The sequence below is a fragment of the Panthera pardus genome, unplaced genomic scaffold (assembly GCF_024362965.1).
Source record: "Panthera pardus isolate Hobbes unplaced genomic scaffold, ASM2436296v1 HiC_scaffold_27, whole genome shotgun sequence".
Taxonomy (NCBI): domain Eukaryota; kingdom Metazoa; phylum Chordata; class Mammalia; order Carnivora; family Felidae; genus Panthera; species Panthera pardus.
The window spans coordinates 98,847,608-98,869,684 of record NW_026526843.1 but is presented as its reverse complement, the minus strand read 5'-3'; the positions used below and the strand labels follow the sequence as shown (position 1 = coordinate 98,869,684).

General features: G+C 42.6%; 1 protein-coding gene across 6 annotated transcripts in view; it reads right to left on the bottom strand.

Moving 5' to 3' along the window:
• Positions 1–1,077: 1,077 nt before the first annotated feature.
• The window catches only part of TAB3 (TGF-beta activated kinase 1 (MAP3K7) binding protein 3), an 88,501-nt gene continuing 67,501 nt past the window's right edge, over positions 1,078–22,077 (bottom strand). For 3 of the 6 annotated variants that reach the window (XM_019419760.2, XM_053891731.1, XM_053891730.1), the window contains 4 exons: positions 19,611–19,704; positions 16,669–16,752; positions 9,627–9,728; positions 1,078–5,251 (listed from right to left, as the gene is read on the bottom strand). In XM_019419760.2, the coding sequence (XP_019275305.2) occupies positions 5,103–5,251; positions 9,627–9,728; positions 16,669–16,752; positions 19,611–19,704 (429 nt within the window). In that variant the 3' untranslated portion in view covers positions 1,078–5,102. Of the gene's footprint in view, positions 5,252–9,626; positions 9,729–16,668; positions 16,753–19,610; positions 19,705–22,077 lie in introns of those variants that run through there. The other 3 variants (XM_053891732.1, XR_008418309.1, XR_008418308.1) reach the window with 3 other exon arrangements.

Sequence of the window (22,077 nt, the reverse complement as noted above, 5' to 3'; positions counted from 1 at the left end):
CTCGGAGTTGGTAGGATCGAGCCCTGGGTCAGGCTCCTCGCTGACGGTGTGCAGCCTGCTTGGGAGTTTCTCCGTTCCTTGCTCTCTGACCCGCCCCCAATGTCTTTCTCAAAATCAATAAACTTAAAAAGAATAACGTGTATTTACAGACGAATTGCTACGATGCCTGGGATATGATTCAAAATAAGCTGGGGTTAGAGGGATAAGAATACAGATGAAATAAAATTGCTTTTTATAGGGATAATTTTGGAAGCTGGGCAATGAGTAAAATGAAGGATGATTCTACAGTTCTTCGGTATTTGGGTAGGTTTACAAGTTTTCATATATTGAAAGCACGTAGTAGAAACTTTTTCAGATATGCTTACTGAAAAGATCAGAATTGATCCGTGCTGATTTCTGTGTAGACGTTGGAAGGTTGACTACAGACTCTAGCACGAGGAGGGTCACGTCCTCTGTGACTGCTGACCTCTGAAAAGCTATCGCTGACCGTTGCACAACATGGGGGCATGGATGTCCTGCACGGTTGTAAATCTTGTAACTTTGGAGGCTCCCAAAACTTAAACTAATAGTGGATTGTTGACTGGAAACCTTACAGATGGTAAGTCGTTTACTGCATCTTTTGCATATACATTATATACTACATCGTTAAAGTAAGCTAGACTCAAGGAAACAACAGGAAAATCATAAGGAAGACAAAACACATGGGCAGTACGATGCTGGACGTAGGACACAAACCCACATGTAAGAGGACCTGTGCAGATCAAACCCCTAACGTTCAAGGGTCCACTGTAGCTATGGAATGATAAGTAAGTTTGTTTAATCTGGATCTTGCAAGTAATATATTGAAGTAGAATGCAAAATGTAGGTTCCTAACATATTCCACTTTATTAAAATAAAGTTGGTTTTTATATACTTCGACCCAATTTCTAAAATTAACGTACACTTACCCCCAGTCTAACATTACTACAGGTATTAACGGAGGATTCGGAAGAGGAGGTTTTGCAACAGCCTATTTCAGTCGAGTGTGATACCGTATACTGTAAATCATTTCTAACTACACAGAAAAGAAGCAGAATGTAGTGTTTGCTTTTAGTTTATTAATTTATTTTGCAGGAATCTTTGACTTTCCGAATATGTACTGTTTGGAAGTACGATGCATGCATAGCCTTTTAAAATGCCTTTGTACAATTTCACCTCAAAATAATGATTCACAGCATACACGGAAACCTAAAAGAAACATGGTATTTACAAGATTTAATAGGTTCTTGCTGTTTCAATGAAGAAACTGATCAATTCTTTTACAGTAGGGAACCATGGACATTGGGTCTCATTATAAATAAGAATTCAGAATTGTTCAGTCTCAAAGCAACTTTTCATGGCTTTAGAAACTAAAATCGAGTCATCATCCTATTAATCTCTGAATGCCCAAGCCATGCAAAATTCTACTTGTATTAAATATTTGGGGATGCAAATAATAAAGAAAAAAAAGGCAGGTCTAGTGAATGTGAAAACATCATCAGAATTAACTTTCACACTAAGAAAATTCTGTCAATTCTTTCAAAAAGATACAGTAGTGGTGCAACAGACAGTGCCCAATTTATTGATTTTTTTTTTTTTAATCGTAACATTTCAGTGGTCATGGTTCTTGCTCGACTGATATACCAATATACCCTTTCACTACGAAGGGACATCTTCACATTCCAGGATACATGACTGATGTTTTCCAAGGACAATTTTTTTATGCCTTATATTCTTGCTTTTTTGTTTATACTGTCAAAGACATTACAGTTACCTTTTAAAATGCTATAGAAAACTGAGGTGCCACAGAAAGTTGGATATGAACCCTAGATCATGGGGACAAGATGATGACAAAATTGAAGAAACGATACTTTTTTAATAATTAAAAAGTACTAAAACTGAGACCAGCTCCTTAAAAATTAAACTGCCTATCACACTTCCCACTTCATTCAGGGAAATAAACAAATGAGCAACACTTTGCCCCCCTCCTTTTCCTCGTCTAAAACTACCTTTCCTACGACGCAGTTCTTCTGTTTAAAACCCCCTGCCTCTTTCCTCTCCCATACAAGGCCATTATCAATGCAAACATTTTACACTGCTTAGGAAGTTTCTGGCTCCTCTATTACCACTTGAAACTCTTAAGACCTACTCCACACGTTAAGGGACAATGTACTTGGAACAAAACGGCACGTGTGCTTTCTAAAAACCCAGTTTACAAAACCATGAAATAGTGTAAAACGTATAGTCAGGTCTATGTGTTACCAGATACATCAAACTAGACACGTTTTAAGAAAAAAGACGTTTCGCTAGCAACCAGCCGCGCCCCGGCCTACGCGAAGAGCAGCGGGCATGGGCGGACAGGGGCGGCCCGGTGTCCGCCGTCCTGCCGCCGGCCGACTGGGCACGCGCTTCAGTCCGACCAGGACGGCCTTTCCAAAAGGCACCTTGAAAGTTGACCGAGTCCTCCTTCAAAGTGGTCAGAGGCAAGAAGTCTATAGAGGGGACACAGTTAAAGAGCTCAAACGTGTCCGTGGAAAACAATTTTGCTTCCTTTAAAAACTGAACGCAGCCTAACTTGGCCTACGAGACTTGGGCCCAACCAGAAATGAACACATACGGAACTTCTTGAAAAGCCATCTCTGATGCCTCCTACCCCACCGTCTACACCTATCCGAGAGACTGGTTTCTACTCCTTTTTCCTGGCAGGGGCAAACAACGATCGACTAGATAGATCACCAAAGGACTGGAACCATGCATCTACTGTATGACGACAGCTTATTGACCCGGATGTGTGTTCATGCAATAGTTGTAAAGTCACCTACGTGGTTCTAATACGGCATCCGACTGTTTCCAGACATGCTACTTTCATTCTGAACTGACAGGCGCCCAGTTAACTGCTGCCACTTGAGCGTATCTAAGAATACTGGTAAACCTCGAGCTAGAACACCAAGCAGGATAGAGATTTTCCCCCTAAATTGTTATTTAATACCAAGCGGGGTAGATCGTCACCGAAGAGATAGGAAACCATACAAAGGCAAAGGCATTGGCATATTACAGAAGAGTAGGACTGAGAGACGGCTGCTGGAGACAGACACCAGTGTCACAGAAGCTTTTAAAGAAAGCGATTTTCAGGTCGACGCTTTTAAGCCCATCTGCTTTCTCTCTGTTCTTCTCACAGTCTTGCCACAGTCGAGTGAGGGATGTCTTAGCGGCGTAATCACACAGCCACGCGTACTTGGCGAGACGAGTGGATATTTGGGGAATTTTCCACATACGAGACGTTGGCAAAGCGGTAGGTAGAGGGTGAAACGATGATTTTGAAGGAGAATGGCGATGGGTTATGATGCCTTTGGTTTCATTGTGCATTTAGGGACAGCTGGCGTTTCCAGGTCTGCCCGACACCCCTGGTACCTTACAATACAACGACAGCTTCAAGAGTGTGGGTGTGTGTGCGCGTGCACGCGCGTGTGTACAGGGGGGCACGTGGCATGCGAGGGTGGCTACTCCTAAAATCTGAGCCTCAGGTAACATCCTTCAGGATTCAAAGCCCTACTGATCGTATTGCCGTTCACATTCACCCAAATGATGGGAAGATTCCAAAATCCAATTCTAAGCCAGGAAGGAAATTCAATGACGGAGACCTTAAAGAAACGTCCTATGAACGGTCTTCCAGTGGTGCACCCTAGGGGGCCACACGGTTTTCTCTCTCTTCAGTTACTCATACCCTAAAGTTTTGGCTTCACAAATAAGGAGTGCTTTAGTATCACCTGAGCTACCCGAACAAACTCATTATTACCTCTGAATACACCCTGTTAAATTTAAACAGCTCTGAGTTGTCAAGTCCTTTGCGCTCACCTCTCTCTAATCTCGTTTCTTCACCAGCCTTCTCCTCCTCCCAAGTAACACAGTAGGCAACTGGATGACATCGGCCAACTGTAATTTCCCTCACGCCGGTTCATGAACATGTGCAAATAAATCTGTACTGAACAGCTAATGGTGATTTTTTTTTTTCAGCTACGTTAGGATTGTGGCACAAAACACTGTGCTGTAAACATCGTGAATTCGTCACAAAATTGGAAGGAGGGAAAAAAAAGGCCCTATGGACTGCACACATTTCTTACAGAACCGCAGCTGAGCTCAAGATCTCCAAATGGATTCTGGAATGGATTTACATTTGGCATACATTCACTGTGCTATTGGCAAAGCGCAGTTTTATGAGAAGGTCATTCGTAAAATTGTTCTCGGTAAGGACTTGTTATTTTTAAAGCCAATGGCCTAACAAAAGCATGCAGTAACATAAAAATTGTATCTATCGTGGCGTAATTAGGTCTTAGTTACCAGTGTTGATTTAGCTTGATGAATTACTGTACAAGCAACAGGGATCTTCTCACCTCGGATTGTACTCTGGAACAAAGGGCATGAGGTGCCTCATTCCTGACAGTTACGAATCACATTTTGAACTATCGTGTGTGTTTGAAATTACCTCTGAAAAAAGCAGCAATTAAAAATACCCTTATTACTTAGCCCCCGCCCCCCCCAAAAAAATTGTGGGTGCTTTTTCCTGTTCTTCTCTTTACTAGGAAACACCGGGAAGAAGCATGGGGAACCTGGGTTCTCCAGAGAGCTGTGACCAGGTGAGTCTGCTCTGGGAATTCACAGTTTGTCTAATAAACTGTAACAGGTCACACCATGACTGAAAGTTCTGGTTTATAAAGTAAGGGCTACTCAGCAGTAACTTTAACAATTGGGATTCCACAGAAGAGCGCTTGCCCTCTCTGTGTACATTCTTTCAGGAGTGAATCCTTTCCCGGTTTCAAGTATCCCTTTCTATCTCACTCTGCAACGAGTTGAGAAAGGAAAAAAAAAAAAAGAAAAAAGAAAAAAAAACCCCACCAAAAAAAACCCCACCAAAGAGAACTCCCCATTTTTCCTTGAGTGAGCACAACCAGCTCCAGGGTCCTTCCTCCTCCCCCCGTGGAATCTGCCAGGGAAAGGCTGGGCAGATGAACAGCTTCCCAAGGTTTTCTTTTCTTCGAGTGGGGGCTGCAAGTTTCACTCTCGAACTGACGCGGACCCATCGGAGTTCAAGTGTACCGCGGCATCTCGCACTGCTCACAGCGGTTGAGGGCGGGGTGGTTCAGGAAGGTGCAGCTGTCGCAATTCCACGGAGCCCCTTCGTAGTCCTCGTCTCGGGGCTGTGTCCGAGGACTCTGCTTGGAGCCGGATAGATGCTCTGAGGGAAGTTAGGATGGAGAGAGAGAACAGACTGAACACTGCCAGGTATAATCCAAGCGGAAACACTACGAGAAAACAAGGGGGGCGGGGCACAGTTTGCTACTTGACCTCCTGTGAAAGCCAGCTGGTACACAGAGCAACTCGACACAGGCAGCTCAATGGGTTTATGAGACAAATTCTACTTTGTTCAAAATAATGGACTTTTTTCAGAAGAAGATAAACAGAAGCCAAGTACATACGACCTTCCTCATTCATGATCCTAACAGCAGTTATGCTATGTTGTAGCCAAATGAACCAAACGAGAAATCTCACAGAACATGGGAGATTCTTACCATCTCCTTCGGTTTGCCCTGACATCCCCCAGTACTAGCCAAACTGTCATCAACCTCTGCTAGGCTGGCCTCCTCCCTTGAGACCTTCAGCCTCACAGTATGCATGCAGAGTTTTAATCAGAATGGTAAAAAGAGAGACTCCACAGGTTTTCAGAAAAGCTAAACTCATTCAAAATAAGATTATTTTTGATCCTTAGCTTCTTTCCTACCTCTTTGGCATTATAATTTCCTTCAGATATAGTTTTTCAAAATGGATATATCTGAGGGTGCCTGGGTGGCTCGGTCAGTTAAGCGTGAGACTCTTATTTCGGCTCAGGTCATGAGCTCACGATTCTAGAGTTCAAGTGCCCCCGCCCCCCCCCCCCCCCCCACTGGGCTCTGTGCTGACAGTGTAGAGCCTGCTTGGGATTCTCTCTCTCTCTCCCCCCCCCCCTTTTCTCTCTGCCCCTCTCCCATTGGTGCGAGTGCTTGCTTTCTCAAAAAAAAAAAAGGGGGGGGGGCAGTCTATCTGGCCATATAAAATGCTGGCAACCCTTGGTTGGTCCTCAGGATTTTCTTTATAAACACTTGAAACTTAGATTCCTCTTAGGGCCTCACTCCCTCTGGCCTTGTGTTCAAAACGGCTTTTGTCTTCTGCAGTTACTTTGGAAATTCTGCTTTTTGAGGAACATCCCTACTGAACGTGGTATCTGGGACCAGGAGGCTAGAGCCCTCTAGACGGAAATGACCCTGGAATCCGGAGCAACTCAGGAGGCTGGGAAAAATCTACCTGTAAAACAGTCCAAATCCTCACTGTGAACTGGAAAGGAGGTGAAGATCTAAAGTCAGCAGCCTTCCTAAGCAGGTAACAAACTAAGATGAAAGGCTTTCATCAGCCACCATTTGGGGTTAAGTGTATATTCTTTTGGAAATTAACGACCTGACTTGGTGTCAGCAATGTGCCTTTCCTGACAAATGGCTGCAGTGAACATTCGTTCCCCAACAGGTAGAGAGAACTGAGTTTCAGACCCGAACTTTCCAATGGTCATAGTAGGGCTCAGGTTCACCCAAGAAGGAGCTGTGAGCTTGACAAGAGAACAGAAAACCACTGGGTTCGTCAACCTACTTGGGGCTTCTCTTGTTTTATACTATAGGAAAAGAAAAAATAACTTTCCCTTTATCTTTCTGAGTTCTTGACGGAGACCCCTCCACCCCAGGTAAAAAAAGACAAGCGAAAAAACAAAGTTCATCAACATGTGTACCTCACATATCAGGGCAGAGACCTAGGAAAACTAACTCCCCAAAGGGGGCCAAGCGGCCGTTTAAATAGCATCTTCAGCTTAAGACCAAGCAAAATGGTAGAGGGAGGGCAGGGGAAGCCTGTTAGAGGAGGTTATCTGACAAGCACGGGAAATAGGGGTCTATTCCCTAGGCGTAAGTCCCGTCCTTTCTCCACTGATAACCATTCTTTTGATTCAGTCATAAGGCTCTCTCTGGTACAGACAAGGAGACTCCTCTAAGTGGAGACTGCCTTTATAAAGGTCACCCTCATGCATGTGTGGAATTTGAGAAAAAAGAGATGAACAAAGGGGAAGAAAAAGAAAAATAAGATAAAAACAGAGAGGAGGCCAATGGTTAAGAGACTCTTAAATACAGAGAACAAGCTGAGGGTTGCGGGGGGGGCGGGGGGGGGGCGGTGTAAATGGGTGAAGGGCACTAAGGAGGGCACTCTTCGAGACGAGCAATGGGTGTTGTATGTAAGAGATGAAACACTAGGCTCTACCGAAGCCAAAACTACACTGTATGTTAACTAACTTGAGAATGAATCAATGAATGGAATGAATGAATGAACGAACGAGTGAGGGGGAGTGGTAAGTGTACATGTAACTGTTCCTGACAAAAGGGTAACTTCTATTCTGTTGTCACAGCTTCTCCTGCCTTTGCAGTTTCTTACAATAAATCTTGACGGCAAAAATGGCCTATTTTATGGTGCCGTTTTCTCCCCTTCAGGACCACCATGACTGAATTTGGAATAAATCACTCTCAACTGACTTACCAAAATAGTTAAAAGGCACCTAATTTAGAATTAGTATTGGTAAGACACTGTGCATTTCATCCCAAGGAGGTACTGCTGAAATAGAAGCATCTAAAACCCAAAAGACATTTTAGATGTCTGTTTTCATTTGATTTACAGTTGTGAAATCTTTTCTTTCTGTGGCCTGTGTAAGAAGCAAAATCTTTCAAGCCTCCTAGAAAACAAAAACTTAAAAAGAGAACTGAAGTAAATAGGCTTTTCCTTTAAGACTAATTATTTTTAGGGGTGCCTGGCTGGCTCTGTCAGAAGAGCATGTGACTCTTGATCTCGGGCTCCTGAGTTCAAGCCCCACATTGCACGTAGAGATGAACCCATTTAGAAGTAAGCAGTGTTTTTTTTTAAAAGTTTAAAGAGGCCAAACTTCCATACAAATAACCATCTTCACAAATCACACAAATCAAAAGTTAAATCAATAATGTTTATAATATACTCATTAGAATACAGAAAACAAATTGCCTAAAAGGATGCTAGTAAAAACTTCAAAATTGGTAAATAACTTCTACCCAAAGAGAAAAACTCATTTTTCCCTAATGGGAAATATGCCAATGGTAAAAGAGGATTTTTTTTTTTTTTTTTTTTTTTTTTTTAACTAAAATAAAGTACAAGGTAGTTTCATGTTAGGTTGGTTCTTAGGCTGGGATTTTTTCCCCTACTTCTGTAATAGTCAAGTAAAATACTTGTATAAACTCATATATATACAATACTTTTAGAACCCTTATTTTAACTGAATCCCAAGGTAAAATTCAAGAAGCAGGAGAAAACTGCAGTGAGGGGTTATAAAAAAGTAATTAATAAAAGCTTTTTTAAATGTTTATTTATGAGAGCGCGAGAGCACATGCATGTGAGCAACTGGGGGAGGGGCAGAGGATCCAAAGCAAGCTCCACACTGACAGCAGAAAGCCCCATAAGGGGCTCTAACTCCACAACTGTGACATCATGACCTGAGACAAAGTCAGACACTTAACCGACAGAGCCGCTCAAGGGGCCCTCAAAAAGTTATTTAAAAACATTTTTTTTAACCTTTATTTTTGAGAGAGAGACAGAATGAGAGGCGGGAAGGGGCAGAGAGGGAGACACAGAATCCGAAGCAGGCTCCAGGCTCTGAGCTGTCAGCACAGAGCCAGGCGTGGGGCTCGAACTCACGAATTGCGACATCAGGACCCGAGCCGAAGTCAGATGCTTAGCCAACTGTGAGCCACCCAGCAGCCCCAAGAAGTTATTTTTTTAATTAATTACTTGGCCTTGCTTTGTAGATGCTATTCAAGCAATCCATCCAATGTGGTGGACTACTGGCCACTTAAAAAGCGGCCACTTAGATGTGCTCTTACTGCCAAACGTACACCAGACTGCAGCACCTGGGTGGCTCAGTCGGTTAAGCATCCCACTCTGGATTTTGGCTCAGGTCATGAAGTCACAGTCTGTAAGTTCAAGCCCCGTGACGGGCTCAGGCTCCAAGCTCCGCAATGACGGTGTGGAGACCTGCTTGGGATCCTCTCTCTCTGCCCCTCCCCCACTCATGCACGCTCTCAAAATCAATAAAATAAAAAAAAAAACCCCCACCAGATTACAAACACTGTTTGAAATAACATGAAATATTTCATTAATTTATGTGGACTTGCTACTGAAATATTATGTTGTACATACTAAATAATCTAATTTCACTTTTTAACGTAGGAAATTTAATATATCTAGCTTGTGTTGTATTTTTATTGGGCAGCGCAGCCTTAGAAACTCATCAGAGAAGATGAGTTTTAATTTTTTTATTCAGAATCCCTACATGCAATGTGGGGGTCACGCTACCAACCCTGAGGTCAAGAGTCACGTGCTCCATGGCCTGAGCCAGCCAGGCACTCGGAGAGAATAATTTTCTAAAAGGAAAAAAAAAGGCCTTTCCTTGTGGTAACTCTACGTGGGTGAACACGTGTGTTTGGACGTTGTGCACAAACTCCGGACACACAGGTACAAACCATCTGCAGCTGCTGCCTGGGTGTCATGGACGTCTGCCTGTACTTTGGAGGTCACGCTAATTCTCCGGGCTTTCCTCTCAATTGTGCAAGGGTCTGATGAGTCTGCATGAAAAGAAGCAAAGCCAGTAGGAAAGGGATTAAAGCCGTTCATGAGAAGAGTGGACAGGCTCCCAAGGATCTGTCATGGGACACGCACACCTGAATAGTTACCCTATTACTTCACGGCAGCGTCCGCGCTCGGGTCAGGTGCGTGCCCGGTTTCATACTGCTTCGACAACCTATGTAGAACCGTGGCTCTTTCGAGCTTTTCCAGCCTCTACAATTACTTGGAGTCAATGTCTCATTTCACCACTTTGCCACTTTCCTGGTGTAAACTCGGTGAGGGTAATTAAAGGTCAACGTGAAGGCAAAATTTGGGGGGTGATACTTGAGCCGATAGCCTGATTAAGCAACAGTTCTTAGAAAATCATGGGTTGAAAGCACATGATCTGTAAGGCTAGCCGAAGAATCCATTACAGTAATAACAGTAAGCTACAGTACTTCATAATTAATGAGTAAGCAGAGCAGTGATTGAAAAATCAGCACCAACTGAGAGCAGTATGGACTGCAGGCATCCCTTGCTAGAACACTGTTTCTGTGAATGCACACCTTATTCGTAAGCAGTCCTTTGTGTTATCTGCCCTTAGAAACCAAAGAAGGATCTCGGCATTTTCTGATTCGTTCTGAGCCCACAGGCAATCCCCTAGTATGATCCACCTTTGGAGATTACTGCCCCTGAATCCTCAGCCTGGTGCCTAGGTATTTACTCCACTATCAGCGTAAACAAAAGCAGACTAAATGGTCTCCTTAGGCTCCAAAGAATACTATAAACTTCTATTTCTTAAGCTTCTAAAGCACTTTTATAGTGTCATATGCTTACTACTCTCCTAGACCCTTAGGACAGCCATGTAAAATACATAAACTAATGAGGATTTGGACTGATCGCCTCTCCGGTGCACAGACTAGACCTGAACAAGGTCAGGTGGCCGTAATAAGCAGGACCAGGGCTCAAATCATGGGATGACAAGGTCAGTGCTCTCACCGCTGTGTTACCAATGAAAGGTTGGGGAGGACTTTCTAAGGCAGCTGAGAAGCTTACATGTACATGGAATTGCTTCACTACAAAGTTCGGTCCAAAAAGGGTTCTTGGTCACCTTTTTCCTTAGGTTTCTTTTTCTTCCTTCCCTTCCCGCCCCCCCCCCCCCCCCCCCCCCCCGCTCTTCGCCCCCCGAGAGAGACAGACTGTGACCAGGGCAGGGGCAGAGAGAGGGAGACAAAGAATCCAAAGGCAGGCTCCAGGCCGCGAGCTGTCAGCACAGAGCCCGATGCTGGGCTCGAAGCCACGAACAGCCAACTCATGACCTGAGCAGAAGTCGGATGCTTAACAGACTGAGACACCCAGGCGCCCCTCATTCTCTTTTTATTATCATACTTACTATTCAGATAAACATCCATATTCCACTTGGATTTATCCATGTAATAATGCCAAGACATTTATTTCAGCCAATAAACCAATTCTGTCAGTTATTTCTATTTTATCTTAAGTGGCACTGCAAGAAAATCTACCTTAAAGTACATAAATGTTTTTGAGAAGAGGCCAATTTAGGTTTTGAAATGTGAATGCTTAGAAGACAACGCACCTGACTTCACAGAGAAAACCAAACAGCTTTTGATTTCAGCTTCGGTCATGGTCTCATGGTTCCTGAGATGGAGCCCTGAATCAGGCTCTGTGCCATCCATCACATTTCATTACAACTGTCTCCTCTGCCTCTCCCCCATGTGTGCGTGTGTGTGCTCTCTCTCAAAATAAACACACCTTTCACCTTTTGTTTTTTTTTAGTAAGTTTAAAAACTACAAGGTAGGGTACATAACAGGACACTATTAGACTAGTACCACTTTATGTTCTCACCAACAGTATATCTAATGAAAGTTCAATCGGATTTCTCGAGTAGAAATTCATTTCTAGTGAGGATGTTAGTTTTCTAGTCTACTTTGTATTAAAACTGTATGTAGGGGCGCCTGGATTTAAGCGTCCGACTTCGGCTCGGGTCATGATCTCACGGTCCGTGAGTTCGAGCCCCGCGTCGGGCTCTGCTGACAGCTCAGAGTCTGGAGCCTGCTTCGGATTCTGTGTCTCCCTCTCTCTCTCTGCCCCTCTCTGTCTCAAAAATAAATAAAGGTTAACAAAAAAAACCAACGTATGTAGACTAGGATAAGCCACTTGGGGTAAGCGTAAATGATCCATATACCTACTGACTACTGGATACATACTTTACAAGTTGACTACAGTTGGAATTTAATTACAGCTCACTGTGAGGACTACTCAAAGCTGCAAGGACTACAGCCGCCTTACTAAAGGTACTTAGAGTCACACGAAGCTGGATATTATGGCATCCTAACGATATTCCTAACTGAGTAGTCCAGCAAAACAGGAGCTTCCACCTCAAGTATATGCTGTTGGTCTCCAAGGCAGAGGCACAATGACCTGTCTGCAACACCGATATGACCACTGCTAGAACACTCTTCGGGCCCCTGGCAGCTGACCTGCCACGTGACGTCAGGACATTTTCCTCATTTCTTTGTGAGTGCTTAAGGTAAAACTTAGATAGTGAAATACACATACCGTAAGCGTGCCATCTGAGTACTTTTGAAACTTGCACATACACCTCAATAATCCGAATCCCTATCCAGACATTACCATTAGCCCATAAAATCCTCCCATGCCTTTTCCCAGGTAATCCCCAACCTCCACTCCCAGAGACCAAAGCTGTTCTGGTTTTTAATAGAAACTAATTTAGTGTATGAATTGCAGCATGTCAACAGAATCATCCAGTATGTATTCTTTTGGATTTGCTTTCTTTCTTTCAGCATTATGTTGCTTAGGTTCCGGCACGTCGTGTGTGAAAAGAGTTGATTTGTGTTGCTGACTAGTATTCCCTCATGCGCATATAGCAGTCGGTTTCCAGTCACCTGCTGAGGGCCACTTGGGCCGTTCCCAGTGTTTGCTTAATTTGAACACATTCGCTATGAATCTTCTACTACAAGCCACTTTGTGGACATGGTTTTAAATTCTGTTGGATAAATTTTTAGAAGTAGAGTTGATGGGCTACAGGGCAGGTGCATCAAGGTGTGGTTTTACAAGAAATGGTCACACCATCTTCAACTTTTACCAGAAATGTAAGAATTCTGATTGCTCTACATTCTAATGTTTTAGACCTCGTGCTTTAGGAATCTACGGATTTGAATTTGCATTTTCTTAATGTCTATTCAAGTTGAGCATTTTCATGTGTTTATTAGGCCATTTACATATGTTTGTGAAGCGTTGACTCAAATGTTTTGATCTTCGTAAAACTGGATTGCCTTTTAAGGTTTTTTTTCCAACGTTTATTTTTGAGAGAGAGTATGTGCGCGTGTGCCTGAGCACGTGGGGGAGGAGCAGAGAGACCGAGGATCCCAAGCGGGCTCTATGCTGACAGCAGAGAGCCGGATGCAGGGCGGGAACTCACAAACAGTGAGATCATGACCTGAGCCAAAATCAGACGCTTAAGCAACTGAGCCACCCAGACAGATGCCCATGGCTTGTCTTGTTATTACTGTGCTACGGAGGTTCTCGATACATTCTAGATACCACTTTTTGTTTTAACCAGGTATGTTTTCAATATTTCCTCCCAGTCCATGGCTTGCCTTTTCACTTTCTTCACAGTGCGTCTTGACGAGCAGAAATGGTCAACTTCAACGAAGGCCAGTGTACCAAGTATTCTTGCTGTGTTGCTCAAAATTCTTAGCTAAACCCAAGTTGCAAGTATATGTTAGGTTTTGTTCTGGAATCTCTGTAATTTAGCACTGACACTTAAGTATGTATGACCCATCTTAGATTTCCGTGTATAGTGAGAGGTAAGGATCAAAACTGGGTTATTTTTCCATATGGTTAACCAGGTTCTTGAATTAGTTGCTGGAAAGACTTCGCTTTCTCCCTTCACTGCTTTGGTGCTTTTGTCAAAATCTGGCAGTGTAAGTGAGGGTCTCTATCTGGGCTCTCCATTATTCTCTATCTACTTTTTATCCCTATGCCATTAACATACTACGATGACTGTAGCTTTATATTAAGTCCTGAAATGAGTTAGGGCTGAAACTTCCAATTGCATTCTTTTTAGAGATTGTTTTGAGTATTCTATGTCTTAGGCAATAAGGTATGAATTGCAGAATCAGTTTGTTACTTTTGCCCAGTACAGTTAAAATGGGTATAAGTACAAATCACTAGGGGAAGAATAAGTTTCCCACTTGTGATTTAACTGCAAACACGGTGTATTACCCTAATTTCTTCCGGCAATGTTTTGTAGTTTTCAACATCTATCACTGGTGTTGAATTTCTCATTTTTCACTTGTTTGCTGGTACATAAAAATAGGGTTCTTGTAGATTCACCTTCCATCCCAAGACCTTGTTAAAGGCACTTATTAGTTCTAATAGTTGTGTTTTAGTCTCCTTATAGCTGGAATAGGGGCTGACTTTTGTCAGATGCTTTTCCTGTATCTAGTAAAAGGAGCATGAACTTTTTCTCCTTTACTGATAGCACATTCCTGAGCTAAAAGAAACTTGGTCATGATCCATTATCCTTTCTATATATTTTGAAAATTACGAATTTTTTTTTTTTTTTTTTTTTGCTTTAAATTCTGGACAGGTATTGATGTGTAATTTTGTTTTTTTTCTAGGGGTGTGGGGGGTGATGAGTAGATAATACCTTGATCAGGTTTTGGAATCAAGGCTCTGCTGATGATACCCAAAACAAACAAAAAACTGAGAAGCTATCTTTCCTCATCTATTTTCTCAAAAAATTTGCATAAGGTTGGTAGTATCTTTTCAAGTACCAATGAAACCATCTGGGTATAGAGTTAATGGATTCAAATTCTTTAATAGACAGCTATTAATATATCCTGCATCATCTTGTTGTCAGTTTTGGTAGATGTGTCCATTTCATATAAAGGGCTGAGTTTACTGGCATAAAGATGTTGATCACATTCCCTTATTATGTTAATGGAGAGCCATTATTTCTCTTACTATTTTAATAATTTGTGTTCTTTCTATATTTACCTTTCAATCTCCTTGACTTTATTCTTTGCTAAAGGTGGAATTTTAGGTAACTGATCATTAATCTTCATGGCTTGAGTGTGTCTTCACAAATTTCCTTCTAAACACTGCTCAAAGAATTTGGCCTTCCCTGGCATGCATGGGTGGTTCAGTGGGTTAAGCATCCGATTTTGGCTTAGGTCATGATCTCACAGTTTGTGGTTTGAGCCCCACATCTGGATCTGTGCTGACAGCGCAGAGCCTGCTTTCTTTGTCTCCCTCTGCCCCTCGTCTGTCTCTTTCTTAAATTCACATGAAAAAGTAAATTAAGGAAGGTAGGGGCGCCTGGGTGGCTCAGTCGGTTGAGCATCCAACTTCGGCTCCGCTCATGATATCACGGTTTATGAGTTCCAGTTGTGCGTCGGGCTCTGTGCTGACAGCTGGGAGCCTGCTCCCGATTCTGTGTCCCCCCACCCCGGCTTGTGCGCTCTCTCTTTCAAAAATGAATCAACATACATACATACATAATTAAGGAAGGCCAACTTCTTCTTGTTAAAGAGAGGTAGAGCTTTAATGCCCAGCTCCCGGGAGATAACCACTAAAATCTTGGAATTTCCCCAAGCGATAAGGAGTGTCTCTGTTCTTTACGGTGGGCCCTTCAGACCATACCGGAGAGTTCATGCTAATGAGATGGCTCGTGGTGGACACACTGCTCACCAACTTGGTCGCTCTTTCCAGATGAACAACTTGTCAATGCATTCTGTTACATAGGGTGATTCTTTGGTAACAGCCCTTGAATCAATTAACTGAAGTCTGCTGGATTACCAATAGGTAAGACTTCTTTAGTAGATACTCAGGCAACACCGAGTTTAAAGAGACCCATATATATCATTGATGACTTTATCCATTTAGATTAAAAATGTAACTCAGTGACTTTCAACTTGAAACTGTATAGAATGTTGTCACAGTGCCAAACCTGATACTTGGTAGTCATCCACTACATACATACATAGAAAGCTATTCAACTAAAATCAAGGTAACGTTATTTAGCACAGAATTTATCCATTACCTCCTGAGTAGGGAGTCTAACAAGATTTGTAAATATTCTACTGGTCATTTAAAAAAAAGGCATTCTCAGGGTGCCTGGGGGGCTCAGTCAGTTGAGCGACGGATTCTGGGCCAGGTCACGATCTCACAGTTTGTGGGTTCAAGCCCCAGGTCGGGCTCTGCACTAACAGCACAGAGCCTGCTTCGGACTCGCTATCTCCCTCTCTCAAAAGTAAATATGGAAAAAAAAATTAGGGGCGCCTGCTTGGCTCAGTAGCTTAAGCATCTGACTTCAGCTGAGGTCATGGTCTTGTGATCTGTGGCCTCAAGCCTGTCCGTGTGGAGTGTGCTTCAGCTCCTCTTTCTGCCCCTTCCTCACTCGAGCTCTCTCAGAGAAGAAACATTAAAAAATAAATAAATAAAACACCTCATCCCTAATTATTATCTTCACCTGTTGGGCACAGAAGGCTTCCTCTGTGAGCTGCTAACTTAAGAGGCTTAGATCTACAACTCAAACTTTGCATTCTCAGGTAAGACCTTTCAAGTTCTCATTATTTTAGAAGGAGGATTACAGTTAGGATCTAAACTAGGATCCTAGAGTTTAGGATTACAGTTATGACAGAGGTAAGTAATTTTACAATGTTAGCTATCTAATATATTGTTTCACTTAAAAAAATTAAATTGGATATCCCACTTAATTACCTTTGACAACAATTCCAGGAGTCATTAATTTGTAGTGCCTTTGAGAAATTAAAATATGGGGGACACGTGGCACAGGAGTATCACTATGGTAACTTTTTTTGTGCTGAAAAGTTAATCTCGCTGACGGAAATTTCTTCAGCTAAACATTCTGATACTTATTTCTCTGTTTGTGGCATTTCCCTACTCACCTTTTTTAGATGGCTTGGGTGGTACAACTGGGCCAGGTTCTATGTTGTCATAAAAATTATTCATGGCTTTTGGATCAAAGTTTCCTATAAAGAAAATAAAATCACCATATGCATTTAGGGCTCTTGTTCCTATTTGGCTTTTTTGTTAAAGAATATATAGAAATAAAATATGTAAGAAGGGAAACTTTTCCAGGGTTCAAAACTCCTATCCTCTTTCCACTGAAAATGTTTTCCTGATCACTGTGAGAAAAGACCCAAGCAAACTACCCCATCAGTGTTGATCAACAAACCATCACCTGAAGGGATATTTTTCTAACTGCAAAGCTACTCTCTTGCAGGAGGATTATGTATGTGACACACGTAGGGGAGGTAAATGAGGAAAAAGGACGGCTGAACTATTTGGCGTTACTTTGGATTTTAAGGAACAAACCGTGAGAAAGAAGGTATCTTTCATGCCATTCATGGTTTACCTTAACAAGTTACCCATGATAAAGTAAACTGTGGAAGAAGTGAAACAGAAATTGACAAAGAGGAACCAAGTTACCGTAGCAGCGGCTCACAGTTTTCTTATCTTGAAGAAAAGGAGAATACTGAATGGTGCCTACAGATTCATCCAAGATGATAAGGTGCCAATTTCAGAGTAATAAAGACGACAATCCCTGAGAATTTTGTCTTGCTACAAAATTTTCAACTCTCTCAGGATGTTCACTCCCTGGCCTAGTGTCTATTTCAGCCCCACCTCCTGCCATGAGTCCTCCAAGGTGGGTTGTGATGCACTGTCAGCTTTGGGTCCCGCTTCGACTTCTGCAAACCTATCACCGTAATCTGCTTGTTCTGCGCAATTCCAATGAAGGTTCAAAACTACTCCTGCTTATTAGCTACAGAGAATGCTGTAGGGTACTGACAATTCAAATATATTGGATGTCTTGATGTCTAGACATTATTTTGCCCCCACGAAAAGTTTTCCAACATGAAATAATTATTTGCATCGAGGTTCAAGCTCTTCATTTCAGCGTAAAGTTTTTCCGGAGTATGGAAGAGTAGCATTCAGTAGAAAATGGATCTATTTGGACCCCTTATGAAAGGGGATTCAGAAACACTTCAGCACCAAAAAGAGCTGTGTGTGGCCCAATGGAGACCAAAACCCCAGCTCTTTGCTTCTAAAACCTTAATAGTGCTTTCCCTTGCAGGTTTTATCACAAATGCGTTTTTGCATTTGGAAGACAAATGAAAGCCACAATGCTCTAAGATGCTGCCTATGTATTTCCTCAATTAAGTTACAGCTGATGTTTTAATTTCTAGGTCTCATAAGGCTTACTACAAATGTCCCAACCAACTGTTTGAGTGTTCCTTGTTTTGCTTCAAAAAAACACCCAAGCAAAAAAAATGGACGTAGTCTTTCCAAACAGTGACAATACTTAGTATCCACCCCCCACACCACACACAGCAATTCTTCCAGCGCTTAAAGCAAGGAGTCTCTAGGATTACCTTTGGGGGAAAAGTGAAGGGCAGGGGACCAGACTGTGCACCTTTCACACTCAAATTTGCTTCTATTCAGACTGTTCCCTATCTTTTACATCTTGCCTAAACACGGCAACAGGGTAGGTTATTATAATACTCTTAAAATAGGGTAGAAGCTCTCTTAGCTGCCATAATTAAGAAAAGTAAGTGGTGGTAAAAGGGGAGGGGCCGACTGAATCAGACGTCGTAAGAAAAATGACTTGTCACCTTCAATGTCGGCACAAGACTCTAATGTGTGTTGACTAAAAAGTTTGCTATGGTCCTTCTTACGTAAACTGTACACCTCTAAGGTCCCCCAGGGGAATGGGCCAACTCTTTCTCGTGTGAGGTCCGGGGAATAAACGTGTCAGGCTTTGCGGACCTGTGACAGTCTGGAGGCAGCCCTCAACTGTGCTGCAGAAGCACAAAAGCAGCCCCAGACACCATGTCCACAACGGAGTGTGACCGTGTGCCACCAGAACAACCAAAAGAGGCGGCAGGCTACTGCGCTGAACGCTGAACCGACAATTTTGTCTTATTTTGAGTAACGGAAGAGAATCCTCTGAGGTTTTTATGACTTATCCCCTTAACCCTGGGCAGTTTTCACCCGTAACTAGCTCGCAGACCTCCTCCTGCCTTTTTTCTTTTTTTAGTGATCTGCCTTTGGTTTTTTTATAGGAAGAGCAGATCCTCCTGCGTTCATGTGAGCTCAAGAAAGAATAGAGAAATACTGGAAACGGCATATACAGGCGAGGGAAAGGGCACGACTAACTGCCGCGGAGCAGACCGTTCAACTGCCACAAGCGACAGGACAGGCACAGGCCGGTGTGCGGCCTCCCGCTCAGGAGTGCGCAGCGGCTGCGGACTCGGAGCAGGTATCTCGTGGGGGGAATGAACACCTCCGGCCCGGGGAGCTGGGTACACGAGAGTCAGTTAAGAGAGCTTCTACCGTAATACAATTCTATGAAAGAGCCAAACAAGAAAAGAACCTCAAAATCCCGAAGGTATAAAATATAGCTGGATGTTTTCATGTGATGGATACACAAAAAGGACATGGAATTTCTTTTAAAACTGAGGAATCAGACAGTCGGATACGTGATTCCCGATGTTTACAGATACTTTCGATGAGTGACACGTCAATCTAGTAAGTTTTATAATTAAGACCCATCAATATAAAATATTCACAGTAAAGGACTGAAACAGGAGAAATGCAGAGTAACAACACGGAACAGTCTAAACGATAAGAACTTAATGATGAAACTGCCCAAGTATAACTATCTTGCAGCCCCCAAATGTATGGCCATGGAGCAGAGGGATCTCTTTACCAGGATTATAATGGAGAAAAACTCTCTCTTAAATCTGTAAAACCAAAATGACGGCTATTTAAGCAGCTTAACACACCACACTATTACTTATGGTTTACCAAATAATCAAGTCTATACCTCTAGATTGAAGGAGGTCAACTTCTTTCAGTGTACAGTCAACATTTATCTGGAGTTGTCTGTTCATGCTTCTCAATCTTGTCATTTCCTCAGGCTAGTAAGAAAGGACCCAAAATAGCAATTGTGGGAAAGTCATTATCAAGCCCAACATTTAAGAACTGCTATTCACGTTAATCGTTCTGACTGGTTATTACCAAGATATATGGCCTTAGTCCAAAAGAGGGCACGCTGAAGAAGTCCTAAACGCTGAAAGGAACAGTCAGGTAAAACGGGGACATCAGTATGGCCACGTAAACACAAAACGTGCATTGTAATCACAGAGCATGGTAAGGGAAGCTATGAGGATCAATCTGTAAAACAAGCAACGTCCACGATTGTAGTCTCATCCAGGCTTGGAGAAATGACAACAGTACTAAGTTAAATTAATGTGGAGTGTCAGACACTGTTCACCAGAGGTTTCTTACTCGTTCCTCACCACCATCTTTCAGGGCAAGCATCGCCAGTTTATAAATGAGGAAGCCGATGCCCCAAGCAGACCTAAAACTTTTCCAAGGTTATCAAAGAAAGGAAGTGGTAGAACCGGGATTTAAACACACTTTTTCTCCTACATCAAACAAGTGGGCTCCACTCTTCCTCCAACTTCCTTTCCTTTTTCATTGACTTCCAGCCCAACCTACTCCCCTTAGGCGTTTCAGGGGCGTACACGAGACAAATGTAAAGAATGCTCTATTCTTCAGTTCAAGTTTTCTGGAAGACTTGACTTCCTCTGGCCTTCTAAGTTTCTTTACATATATACAGGAAAAAAATAAGTGAGGTTTTAAATTCCAGAGGCATAGGGACTAAAGCGTTCACCACAGCCCAGATATTAACTCAGTTACTAATGTGCTTTGAGCTATATACGGTAAAAGATGAATATCTGTTAGGACAGAAGTTGTTAAAAACCTGTATTTTTCTACACACCATGTTAATATGAGAGTCAAGAAAAATGAGCAAAAAGGCTCTCCATTTACAATAATACAAGCTCTCACACTGGAGGTGTTCTCGGAATAACTGGGACCGCCCCTTAAATTCGCGAGTATGCAACCTTTAAAATAAGGGATAGAACACAATATAATAAGAGCTGCAATTCCTTACACTGCTATGGGAACACGAAAGTCATTCAGAAATATTTATTAAGGACTGCCTGACTTTTTCCTATCTGCAAAACACGGGACATTACCACATAAAATGCTTATACCTTGTCTACCAGGCAATAGCAAGAGTTTAAAATATACGTGGGCATCTTCACTAAAGATAAAGCACTCGGATCAGTGCTAGGAGTATGTAAAAAAAAAAACCTCATTCTTTGTAGAATCTTACCCGGAAAGTCAAGTACCTAAACGAGTTGAATCTTCCTATGAAGGTGCAGGAGGAAGGGGGGGGGGGGGGTGTTTCAGACGCAAGGGTCCTAAATAGTGAAGCTACATAAGTAAGTATGGAAATACTAGAATACACTTGATAGTCCAGAGGCTACGAGCACATTTCCCTGTAAGAATACCAGCAGCTCTAGTCAACAGGATCATTTCCAAAGACAGGAGAACCACCAGAATTCCCTAAAGAAGTAACTTCCCTGTAAGATTCTTAGGTCCTTTTTCATAGCTTCTGATGAAACCAAGGGGTGGGGGAGCTATTTCTGAAAAGTCAGTACCATTTGTAAACAAGTGCACTGTATTTTCGAGGAGGACTTTCAAGATTGGCTGTGTAATTTAGAGTTGTTGTAAAAGACCTGACAAAGTCAAAAATTCTAAGCTTTTTTTCAGAAGGTGGCAGAAATACCTTAAGTCAACTGAGCACTTGAAGAAGTTGTTATCACAGAGAGCAAGGCTGACGACCACTGTTGTTGTTTGGTGGCTTGGCCCTCATTATGCATCTGGGGCTGGAAAATGTAAGTTAGTCCAAAAACCCGCTTAGAACAAGATGAAGGAGAGGAAAAACTTGGGGGAGGGGGAACTGGCAGCTCTCTGCTTAGTGAAACCTTATTTATCCTTCAAGGTTTAACTTGCATTTTCCCCTCCACCATGAAACTGTCTCATCTTTGAACCCTAACAGCAAAAAGCTAACATTGCTATCGCAAAACTCTCAAAGTACTTAATATCCCTACCATTTAGCTGGCCGACACTTCCGATTCTCTTTTCTCTCACACAAAAACACAATGCTTTGCAAAGAACAGACTGAGGCCATCTTGCACTTGTGCCCTCCTTAGATCATTTCACTCTTTCTCTAAATTCTACAACTGCAACCTGTAGCTGGTAACCAATGTGCATTTCAGGCTCCTGAGGTACACACGGTTTTTTTTTAATGCACTGCTTGTTAAGAAGCTGATTTGCAAACTTGAAGGTAGAGATAGGAGCTTAGTAGCGCACGCACACACCAAAACCCCGCAAAACTATTCTCTTTTCTGTAATCCCACATGTGAGTGGGACAAAGA